The sequence below is a fragment of the Mytilus californianus genome, unplaced genomic scaffold, assembly GCF_021869535.1.
Source record: "Mytilus californianus isolate M0D057914Y unplaced genomic scaffold, xbMytCali1.0.p SCAF_13, whole genome shotgun sequence".
Lineage (NCBI taxonomy): Eukaryota > Metazoa > Mollusca > Bivalvia > Mytilida > Mytilidae > Mytilus > Mytilus californianus.
The window spans coordinates 33746133-33758281 of record NW_026262615.1 but is presented as its reverse complement, the minus strand read 5'-3'; the positions used below and the strand labels follow the sequence as shown (position 1 = coordinate 33758281).

Below are 12149 nucleotides of genomic sequence, written 5' to 3'. Positions count from 1 at the left end.
AATGACCTAACACAGGTAATTATTTTATGCCCTGAAGCAAATCTCATTGAAACTTTGTATCGTTCGAGTTGATTTTTCAAAAGAAAGACCTATCGTTCTGAGAGAAAATAATTCCACATAGGAATATACATTGGCATATGAAATGCTTACTTTTATCAAATCCTTATTGACATTGCCCCAACTAACAACTAGCAACAACTTGGACATCTCTGTAAATATTTATTGTTTGCAACTTGGTACAACCTGCTAAATATATCAATTAAACATGTTAAGTTCTTGTATTATAAACTTTTTTTTTTAGAAAAAGGCAAACTGCAATTTTCTAATGACTGCACTTCGATAAAAAATCAGAACCCGGAAGCGACCTCTGGTGTGCACACAATATATCCTGAAGACAAAAAGGCAGAGAGAGTGTATTGTGATATGAATACAGATGGAGGTGGATGGACAGTAAGTTGAGTATAGCTGTAATAAAAATCATTAGAAATATATATTATAATTTAACCTTCGCAACAGGGTCATTCGCATGTTTCAAGTAAGCAATCTCGTCAATGGTTGTTGTTCGTCTTATTCAGAATTTTGTGTTTAGATCGCCGATAGTTTTTAAACCCTAAATTACTGAGTAATGGAAGTAATGAAACATTGTCTTTTTCAAATCATCAGTTAAACGTTTTATGTAATGGTTGTTTAAATTTGCTAACCGTTTTGTATTAATACGCTGTCATATCTAGTTACAGGAAACCTCCAAGCTGCGGAAATATCCTTGCATGTCAAGGAACCATTGCAAACACTCTTTGACAAATCGGGCAATAAACAGCTGCAAATCCAAATATTTTCCTCTATCCATTCGTTTTTTTTTTTCAGTCCAGACTTCCTGGCCTCTATCTTGGTAGACCCACTACGTATTTGATGATTTGATAGATAAATGAGGTACTGGTCCTGAAAATTCATGAAATATATTCCACTGGACATTCGTACATAATAATCATCCCACCAAATTGTTGTTTTGATTCTTCTCTAGTGTTACGTTAGCTTACGAAAGAGATTAAAAAATTCAATGGAATAATTAAAAGATTTAACAAATGGAAGAACTACTTGTGGGAAGCAAAAAAAAAAAAAAAAACAACAACAAAACATTCCACCATTATCATTTAAAAAAATCACATTTCCCTAGTATATAGACTGATTTATCAGTGACTATGTGCCACTGATGAATCAAATGCAGACACGACACGCGTCATGCTTACCTAATAATAATCCTGGTATTGTAAATGAGTTGATTTTTTTCATCACTATTCCCACAGAACCAGTGACACTTTTGAGCAGTAACTTTATCATTTGAGAAGACGAGTTTAACTGTGATTTTTGTTCATTTCTAGTTGGTTTGACAAAAAAAATCAAATATTGGCACCATGCGTGTATTGATGTTCATACTTCGACAATCGCTTGAAGATTAAGATAACAAACAAACAAATAGGATTTGCTTGAATTCCAAAAAAGCGAGACCAGTTACGTTTATAAGGTAACTTAAAGCAACAAGCGTTAGTTGTCCAATGTTCAAATCTCATCAATTCGTTTAAAAGACAAAACGCAAGCGTGTCCCTCTATTTTGAATGATGAGTATATTAACTATTATACGATTCACTTCAGTAATTAATAATTCATGCGTATTCAGGACGATATACTTTTTCACTCATTTGGTCTTTTGGAAAATGTTGTTTGTGCTGTATTTAGACCCCTCTACCAAGAAATTTGTTTTGCATGCACACGTATAAAATTGCGGTTTTTATCCAACGCAATCATAGGTTTGAACGTTGTTTTCAATTTAGACTTTTATACAAGTCTAAATTGAAAACAACGTTAGAGGGGTCTAAATACAGCACAAACAACATTTTCCAAAAGACCAAAAAAGTGAAAAAGTATAATTTAACAAAACGCATTTGACTAACAGGTCGAACAACAAAAGTTTTTAAACCCTGCTGACTGCCATTGGCGATTGCCAAATAAACGGATCACCGATGTAATAAATTGATCTTAATTATAAATTTAATACTAAACAGAAAACAATAACCTTGCGGAAAAAATGATATACCGCAAACAAAAGGTGCAAAGGTTTTTGTACACCATATCCGGATTTCGACAATTAATGTCTCTTCAGTGATGTTAGGAATCGAAACGGTACTTGGAAAGCCATACAATTTACCTCAATTTAGGATAGACTCTTAAATTTTGAGGAGTCAAAATAGGATGAACGGATCATATAAACCCGAAAGAAAATGTAATACAAGTTTAAATGAAAAAATATAAACAAGTCTAAATTTAAAACAGCATTCAAACTTATGATTGCGTTGGATAAAAACCGCAATTTTTATACGTGTGCATGCAAAACAAATTTCTTGTTAGTGGGGTCTAAATACAGCACAAACAACATTTTCCAAAACCAAAAAAAGTGAAAAAGTATATTTTAACAAAACGCATTTCATAACGCATTAATAAAGCTAATGTGAAGCCTAGGTGGTCGTGTGGTCTAGCGCGTCGGATACAGTGCAGGCGTTTCGGTGTCACGATTTCTCAGTAGCATGAGTTCAAATCCCGGCGAGGGAAGAACAAAAAATTTGCGAAAGCAAATTTACAGATCTAACATTGTTGGGCTGATGTTTAGACGAGTTGTATATATATATATATATATATATATATATATATATACTGTTTTCGATTCCTTACATCACTGAAGAGACATTAATTGTCGAAATCCGGATATGGTGTACAAATTTGCACCTCATGTTTGCGGTATACCATCTTTTCCGCAAGTTTATTGTTTTCTGTTTGCTGATAAATTAATAACAAGATCTATTTTGTTACATCTTGTGATCCGTTTATTTGGCAATCGCCTATGGCAGTCAGCAGGGATTAAGAACATCAGTTGTTTGACCTGCTAGTCAAATGCGTTTTGTTAAAATATACTTTTTCACTCATTTGGTCTTTTGGAAAATGCTGTCTGTGCTGTATTTAGACCCCCTTACCAAGAAATTTGTTTTGCATGCACACGTATAAAAATTGCGGTTTTTATCCAACGCAATCATAGGTTTGAACGTTGTTTTCAATTTAGACTTGTATATATATATATATATATATATATAAGAAAATTAATAAAAGATAATTACGGTTTCAATTCATCACTTTTACTAGGGCTTTCACTGCTTTCAGGTCTTCAGATAATGTGACTTGTATACATAAGTGTTATACAAAACAATTGATTGACGTTAACAATAGTATGAAGTTTACAAATACAAGGGAGACTACTAATGTCATTTAAAAAATTGAGTAAAGTCTTTAAATGTTATTTAAGTAAAAAATAAAATATAATTTATCATTTAATCCCGGGTTGAGAATGTTTATGAATAACTCTTCTTTCTTCTTCCGGAGAAAAATCATTTTGACGATTCACCACAAACAATGGAAATATCTTAAATCGTCCATTAGAACAACGATGAAAATGGTCGTTAGACCGGATGACTGTTAAATCTTCATGGTTGGTTTGCTGCATATTAACAGTTATTCTAGTACTCTTATTTTTTTGTCTCTCCAATATAGAATTCCTCACAATTTGAACATATGAGAGAATAAATGACGTTTGAACTTTTACAAGACATGTTTTGTTTAACTGCTTTTTATATACTTATATATATAAGTATGTCTGAAGAAGTTACGACTCTACAACAGATTTTATCCATCGGATCACCAGCAGTGATGGTGATACAAGGCTGAAAATACATTCTGTATATATAATTCGTCTAAACAACAGCCCAACAATGTTGGATCTGTAAATTTGCGGAAACACATTTTTTTTCTTCCCTGGCCGGGATTCGAACTCATGCTACTGAGATATCGTGGCACCAAATCGCCTTGCACTATGTCCGACGCGCTAGACCATTCGAACACTTAGGCTCTATATAATAAAGCTTTCGGTGGCCGGGTATTACCTTTCCTCGTCAGTTTTTATCTAGCGTCGTAACACGGTACATGATATATATGGCATTAAGATGGAATTGTTACAGATCAGCTGAATTATCTATTGTAAAGGATCCTAACAATGTTCTTCCCTCGCCGGGATTCGAACTCATGCTACTGAGATATCGTGACACCAAATCGCTTGCACTGTATCCGACGCGCATCCCCTCGACCACCTAGGCTTCACAAATATAAAGCTTTCGGTGGCCGAGTGTTACCTTTCCTCGTCAGTTTTAATATAGCGTCGTAATACAGTACATGATATATAAGGCATGAAGATGGAATTGTTACAGATCAGCTGAAATATCTATCAAAAAGGTTCCTACAAATTAATGCAAGATACAGTCACGTCTAAACCAGTGACAACTCTACAACAGATTTATCCATCGTCACCAGCAGTGATGGTGATACATGGCTGTGTACATTCTGTATATACAACTCGTCTAAACATCAGCCCAACAATGTTAGATCTGTAAATTTGCTTTATATAAATGCCTTAACCTTTAAATTTAAAAAAAAATGAAAAAAAAAGTTATTTTGATATCAAAAGTGGTTAGCATATAAAATATTAAATGTAAGTAATCGATAATAAAAACACTTTAAGATTACTCACATTACGCACAAATAAATGTACACTCTCTGCTTGCTCTTGATTGTCAATGGAATGTATATCCCTCTAAAGAGAAACATCTCACAAAATTAATAAATTAAAATGATACTTAAGTAACAATATAAGATTTATTTTTTTAAATTGGTTACTGATTTTGATAAAACAAATTCTAGATTATCCAGAGAAGAATAGATGGATGGTTTCAATTCCAGAGACCATGGATAGATTATGAAAATGGATTTGGAATTGTTGATGAGGAATACTGGTTTGGTAAATACAAGATGTCAACCTGACATGCTTTCTTAATTAAGGATGTAGGAAGGTGATATTAAAAAATTCTAGAGTTTAAAACTGATACTATAAACCAAAATAGTATTAGTTTAGTATTAGGCTGGCTCGGACTTCTACCTTATATTAAGCATTTGCATTATTTAGGTAACAAATCGTAAGAAAAGGATCTAGAATCTGCTTAAATATTAGTAATGACCCTTTTATGAGTTATTGAAGTCTTGTATGAAAAGAAAAGTGAGTGATATGAGGCAAAATATTTCACAATATATCGTAAGGAAAAAAAACCAAGGAGTCCGAACATTCTGACAAAAATTCCTAAACCTGACCTGAGTACATCCTTCAGGCCTAAGCATATCTACAAGTCCTCACGAAATTATCGAAAAAGTAAAATGATGTCATTGAATCTATTCGGTTAAAATGTATGACAGTAAACATTTGACGGGACAGAACTAATGAAGTTTTTTTCCGTTAATTGATAGTATTGAATAATTAAATTTAAATTCCTCGATACAATTGTTGCAATATTTTTAGTAACAATTGTAATAAGAAGAAAACTAAAATGAAATGTACTGCAATAATTTTGCACAGTAAAGTTCAAAAACAGACAAAACAAATAGAAATAAAGAAATATAGTAAAAATAAAGAAAAGTACTAGCATTGTAAATATTGATTTATATGCTGCGTTGCTTATACTATTAGATAATATTCCATAGTTTCCTATCATGTTAATTCGAATACATTTACCTGCATTTTGACATAAAAGTAACCACTTGAGACCTTCTTTTCTTTACCTTCCTTTTATGTTTTGTTGTAACGCTTCTGTACCATATATATTAAAAGGAAACAAACACATTCATAGCCTGACATCCAGTGGTAAATATGAACTGAGAATAGATCTGACGGACCTGTCCAATAGAAAGAAGTATGCTGTGTATAAAACGTTTGTTGTTGGAGATGCAGCGTCTAGGTACAAACTTACTGTTGGGGATTATATTGGAACTGCAGGTAATAAAATGCTCTCAATGACTACTTACGCAGTAAAACGTATTATAGAATTTTTGAATAAACCTATAAAACACCAGACTTTGTAATCGTCAAAACTTTTAAACAAAGAGCTACATGTATAAGGCATAAGGTGTTGTGACAAAAACACTATTTCAGATCCGGTACAGGAAAGAGGGAAATTTCAATATCTGTTTTACGATGATGTTAGTATATTAAAATCGAAAATCACCCTCCACACCTTATTACAACAGCCATTTCCAAATGAGGGTAAAACAAATTCAATCTATCATCTACAAACTAAGTTTGAAATTGCATGCAAAGGAAAATTACACCCTTGATTAGAAAAAATATACAAGTTATTTCAATTGCCATTTTGTGTTTCTTTGTTGAAACTGTTATTTGTTTTTATAGTGATTAAGATAATATTACAACGTTGAATGCTTTATCCCAATTTTTAGCTATTTTATGTTTCTTTGTTGAAACAGTTATTTGTAAGTGATTAAGATAATAATAAAATGTTGACTGCTGTATCCTACATTTTAACGTTTTTACCTATTATGTCTGTTTGTTTTTACTCTCACATTGTTGTCAATATAATGGATTTCAATGCAACTTTCATACAAGTGAGAGGTTAAGCTAGCTGTAAAACTAGGTTTAATCCACCATTCCCTACACAAGGAAGTGCCTGTACCAAGTCAGAAATATTACAGTTGTATTCTATTCGATAGATGTGTTTGAGATTTTGATTTTGCCATTTTATGAAGGACTTGAATTTCCTTTGGAGTTTTTTTGTTATTTTGCGTTTTTCAAGAATCATCTGTTTCGACAATGTTCCAATTCCTGAAATAATTAAAATTTGACACATATAGAATAATTTGAGTGCAAATGACAGACACGCAATTTTAGCGTAAATTTTAAAATTCTGCAACTGATGACCGTAAAGTAACGATATCCATTTATCCGTATAGTTGTTTTGCCAGATAACAAAATATTTTATATGCTCGAGGTGAATAACTTTTTTCAATTTGTTCCAAATCAAATACGTCTCTCAAACAGGATAATTCGAAAAACAATAGTACTCAATTTGATTAAAGGGGAGTGAAAAATAGACAATGTGTACAGATAGGGGGAATTATACTACAAAACGATGATAATTCTTTTTAGTATCGCTTCACCAGAAGCAATTAACTTTATATCAGAACTGATTAGTTATTCATAATATGTTTATCCTTGATATAGGTGATAGCATGACTATCCAGAATGGAATGAAGTTTTCTACGATAGACCAGGATAATGATTTAGATAGTGGAGCTGATTGTGCGAAAACTTATGGGGCATGGTGGCACAACCATTGCGGCGCTAGTTGTCTTAACAGGAGATTCATCAGCAACTTGTGTTGGCGTTCTTTCAGCAGAAACTCAGCCAAAACGTCAGTAATGATGTTACGAAAATTGAAGTAATGGAATTACATATAAAACATTAACAAGCTGAATTCAAAGCTTAATCAAAATTTCATTATGTAGAGTTTAGAATTTATTTGCTAAATGAAGATTAATGCAAAGTAATATTTATTTCGTTAAAGAACACTTAATTCGAGATACAACATGTATGGAATAAATTATAACTCCAGAGCAATAAAATAAGATAGGTGAACGTAAATGAGACAGCAATCTCACGACAAAATGAACCAAACAACATACGAGGTAAAACAAAAGGACGGTATCAATGCCCTTTGGTATGCTCAAAATCGCCTTGAGTCTTTAAATGAGATTGAATTGATTAAAGAAAACAGCTAAAAAAACAAATTCTCTTTATGTTAAAAAAACTACAACAAACAGCAACAATAAGATGATAAAATATTCAGACGTGACATATAACACCAACTGACAAAAAACAATCGAATAACAAAAATACCGAACTCAGAGGAAATTTCAAAACGGAAAGTCCCTAATTAAAATTTCAACACATCAAACGAATGGATAACAACTGTCATATTCCTGACTTGGTACAGGCATTTTCTTATGTAGAAATTGGTGGATAACCTGGTTTTATAGCTAGCTTAACCTCTCACTTGTATGACAGTCGCATACAGTTCCATTATATTGACAACAATGTGTGAACAAAAGAAACAGACATTATAGGTAAAAATGTCAAAAATATGGGTACATCAGTCAACATTGTGTTTTAAAATTAATCACTATAAAAACCAAACCTATGTCAACAAAGAAAAACTAAAAAAAAGGATATAAATAAAGCACACAGAATACAAAAATTTACCATAGCACAATAACACAATGACGGGATGAATAAGTACCGAGCCACGTCAAATGGATATTACTAATAGACTAAACAGTAAAAGTAATAGTTTACAAAGACAAATAAAAGAATACTATAACACGTAATTAAAGATGCTAAACAACGTCAGTACCTAGAATCTATACTTCAAGATCATCGTGTATTATTTGTGAAGTTGATACGGAATATTTGATGTGATCAGTAACATTGGTGGGATTGACCTTGTTTTTGTTGATACAACCAACTGCTCTAAAATTACGATACATGGACTTACGAATTCTATATTGAAAAAAACATGTTCAAAAATAGTGCTGAAAAAAAACAACACTTCACTGTATTATTACGTGAAAGATGTAATTAAAAAACACAAGTAAAATCTTAAACGGTAATAAACAATATAATAAAATCGAGAATGGAAACGGGGAACGTGTCAAAGAGACAACAACCCGACCAAAGAGCAGAAAACAGCTTTAGGCCACCAATTGGTCTTCAACACAGCGAGAAAATTCCGCACCCTGAGGCTGGCAGCAGTTGGCCTATAAACTAAAATTGTGTACTCATTCAGGGATCGTATCAAATAGTGCTCTCAGTTCTTGTAAGGACTATAAAAAAGCACCCTTCTTATGCTTATCGTCTTTTATCGTATTTGACCAGCAACGCCACAAAATCAATTGTCAATTATTGTATGTCAATAAAACAATTAGATATTATACATTATCTAACATTGGAATTAAAGATTTTTCTTCCAATAGTGTGTGTCCACTTGGTTAAGTGAAATGCATGAAGCCGCCGTAACGTCTGGTTGGAATATATCTGATGCCTTGTGTAGGGAGAAGGTCACATTCTCCGCACACTGAATAATACAAGCACAACTCCTATATGTATCCGTAACGTCCTGTTCCAACAAGTGCACGGCAAAATGGCATGGCAACCTCTTTCAAATTCTAGTCTAAACTTTCTCGCTTAATCTGTTTTGTAAAACCCCTCCTCTAGATTTTTTATTCATATGTTCTCGTTAAAAATACACTGGATATTGGCAAAACATCAACATAGCACTAATTAATATCATTTTCAAACTTGGTCTGATTATGTCTCAAAAGATGAGGAATACATCAATGTATTCTGGTCTGGACTCATTGATACCTTGCTTTTGAATAAAAAAAAACCCAACTTTATAATTTGGATTATCCAGATAAAAAGACACAGCAGCTATATGAAAACAAAACTTTATTAATTTAGTATGGAGTTATTCATGTTTTACAAAAAAAAGTACCAACATGAACCTTGAAAAATAGCAAAATCTATCCGGTCCAATTCGCATGATAGACCAAAAACCTTAATTTCGTAATAATGTATTATTTTCACAACGAGCAAAATGCAAAATAAATGATGTCCTTTATCAACTACGGTCTAAGAATGCCTCAAAAGTTGAAGAAAAGGTTGTTTTCTGCTCTGTGGTCGGGTTGTTGTCTCTTTGACACATTCTCCGTTCCGTTTCCATTCTCAATGTTACACTATAAATTCATGGACTACTAAATTAATCATGCTTTTATTCACAACAACAACAAGTGCAATTTGGGCAAACTATTATTTTCTGATGTTTTATCTTGATTCACACGAACAACGTATAACAAAATAAGTAATGACAACGGTTTGTAGATAACTTGTAGAAAAAGAAAACGTTTGAGATTACGGTTTAAAACACTCTTATAAAAAATTTAGACATAACCAAAATTCATCGGTCATGAAGTTTGTTAAACCTGAAACATAACCAGCTGGTCACATCATTACTGGTGAGCTGAACATTGTTGATAACTTTTTCTGTGACATGTGTTATCTTAAGGCCTATAATATCGTGCGTCTTAATCCAGCAGTTGGAAACACAATTTTAAAATACGGATGTATTCAGTCGAGATTATTAACAGGCAATGTGCTAAACGTAAAAAACACGACATAGACACTCTTTTCGAATGGGTCAAGGCTGTAAGGTCGTCAGATACAAATTAGAATTGAAAAACTGAAGGGGTACATGAATACACATTTTATATCACTCCTTAAAAACTCAAATGTTGCTATGCACCTGTCCTTCCTCAATGATAAATGTGTTGTTATTCCCGCAGATAAATCCCCAAACAACATCTGGTTTGTGTGTAAATCACATGGTATAAACTGCTTGATAAAGGAATTAGTTATTGACAGTTCACATGGAAACATGACATTTAACCCTAAGACACTTACTTTGCAGGAAATTCTGAAAAATCATAGGTATGTTATATGTTCCTTTGGAAATTCAAACAAAGATAAAGAATAAGATCTTTCTTTACTGTATTGGATACCTTAATTCCATAAGTGCTTTAACAAACACAAGTATGTTGCTTGGTCGTCAAAGTGTACAGCGAAACCTCTTTCTAAATTATAAAAATCCATTGTATCAGCAATTAAAGCCGGGCTTCATTGTAGTTGTGAAACTACCTTCTATAAGGGCGATGTGAATCATATTTGGACACTAGTCGTATTCGTCTTACAATAATATTAAAACATTCAAATTTTCTATCCATTACACAAGTATTTCCCTTTCCAAACTAAGACAAATTGAAATAATTGGTCCTGCCTTGTTTCATAAAAGTAGAATAGCCAACGTATACAAGTATTTTGTCTTAGGGAGGAATACATTGTAATTTGTATAAAAACACTCGGACTGTAACAAACATCATTTGAATCTGACATAATCAAAACGCTTTTATTTCTTGATCGAAAACATGTTTGTTACTTTTGGAGGACGTGTTTTCAACAAACGATCGGCATTCCAATGGGGACCAACTTTAATCCCCTTCTTACCGACTTGTTTCTTTAATAATATGAAGATGACTTCCTACAGGAGCTTCTTCGAAAAAATGAATAGAAGCTAGCATGATCTTTTGATTTAAAGTTCCACTATAAGGTTGATGTCCTCTCATTAGATAATTCAAAGTATGGTGACTATGCTGAACGTATCTATCCTATCGAACTTGAAATAAAGCATACAACAGATATTCCGCATCATATCTTGACTAACATCCAGATATTGACTATGAGGATCGGTTGAGAACGAACATTTACGACACAAGAGATGATTTCAACCTCCCAATTGTATCTTTTCAATTTATATATAGCTACATTCCAGCAGCGCTTGCATATGGAGTATATATCTCTCAGTTGATACGATATTCCAGAGCTTGCATTTGCTATCATGATTTTTTTGATAGAAGGTTTTTGATTACAATGAAACTTTTAATCCAAGAGTTCCATGTGGTGAAATTGAAATCATTTCTTCTACAATTTTACAAACGCCATTACGAGTTGATTGACCGTTATGGAATATCTGTTTCACCGATGACGACGGATATTTTCCAATTGTCGTGACTACAATGACGTCCTCATTTCTTCGAATATAACCTACCAAATTAAACTTATCACCGGTTTGTTACTCATCGGAGCAACATGGCGGTGCCACATGTGGAGCAGAATCTGCCTATCCTTCCGGAGCAACAGATGTCACCCCCGGTGGTTGTTGGGGTTCGTGTTTCTCAATCTTTAGTTTTCAAGGTTTTCTTTTAGTCTTTTTGCCTATTTGTTTTGTTTTGTCATTGTCAGTTCTTTTTGGACTTAATGGGTTTGATCGTTTTTTTATAACCCAATAATACATACAGTCAATTGTTAACTGAAGGAAACATTTACAAGCCTTAGAATAGGAAATAAATATTCATCAAGATGATATTAATGAAATACCTTTAAGGTTTTTTATTTATGCACCAGTGTGTATTACAGTTTTTTCAATCTAAGTGTAACGATACAAAAGTAATGCACTGTACACAAATCAGACTATGTTTTACTATCACAGTGGTCAAAGGTCAAAGACAAAATCAGAGTTCTCTGTCTTTGATATTTGACACATTCT

At 32.9% G+C, this 12149-nt stretch overlaps 1 protein-coding gene across 1 annotated transcript; it reads left to right on the top strand.

Annotated features, from left to right (window-relative positions):
* Nucleotides 1-306: 306 nt before the first annotated feature.
* Nucleotides 307-7377, top strand: LOC127723535 (ficolin-1-like). The gene is made up of 4 exons (XM_052230183.1): nucleotides 307-450; nucleotides 4795-4891; nucleotides 5753-5917; nucleotides 7157-7377. The coding sequence occupies exons 1-4, from the start codon at nucleotides 424-426 to the stop codon at nucleotides 7375-7377; spliced, it is 510 nt and encodes a 169-aa protein (XP_052086143.1). The 5' UTR covers nucleotides 307-423.
* The last annotated feature ends 4772 nt before the right edge of the window (nucleotides 7378-12149 follow it).

What these genes read in the sequence shown, in the direction of transcription:
- LOC127723535 (XM_052230183.1), top strand. Translation starts at nt 424, where the DNA reads ATGAATACAGATGGAGGTGGATGGACA. An exon ending in TGATGAGGAATACTGGTTTG is followed by an intron (nt 4,892 to 5,752) that starts GTAAATACAAGA and finishes ATATATTAAAAG; the next exon opens with GAAACAAACACATTCATAGC. An exon ending in GGATTATATTGGAACTGCAG is followed by an intron (nt 5,918 to 7,156) that starts GTAATAAAATGC and finishes TCCTTGATATAG; the next exon opens with GTGATAGCATGACTATCCAG.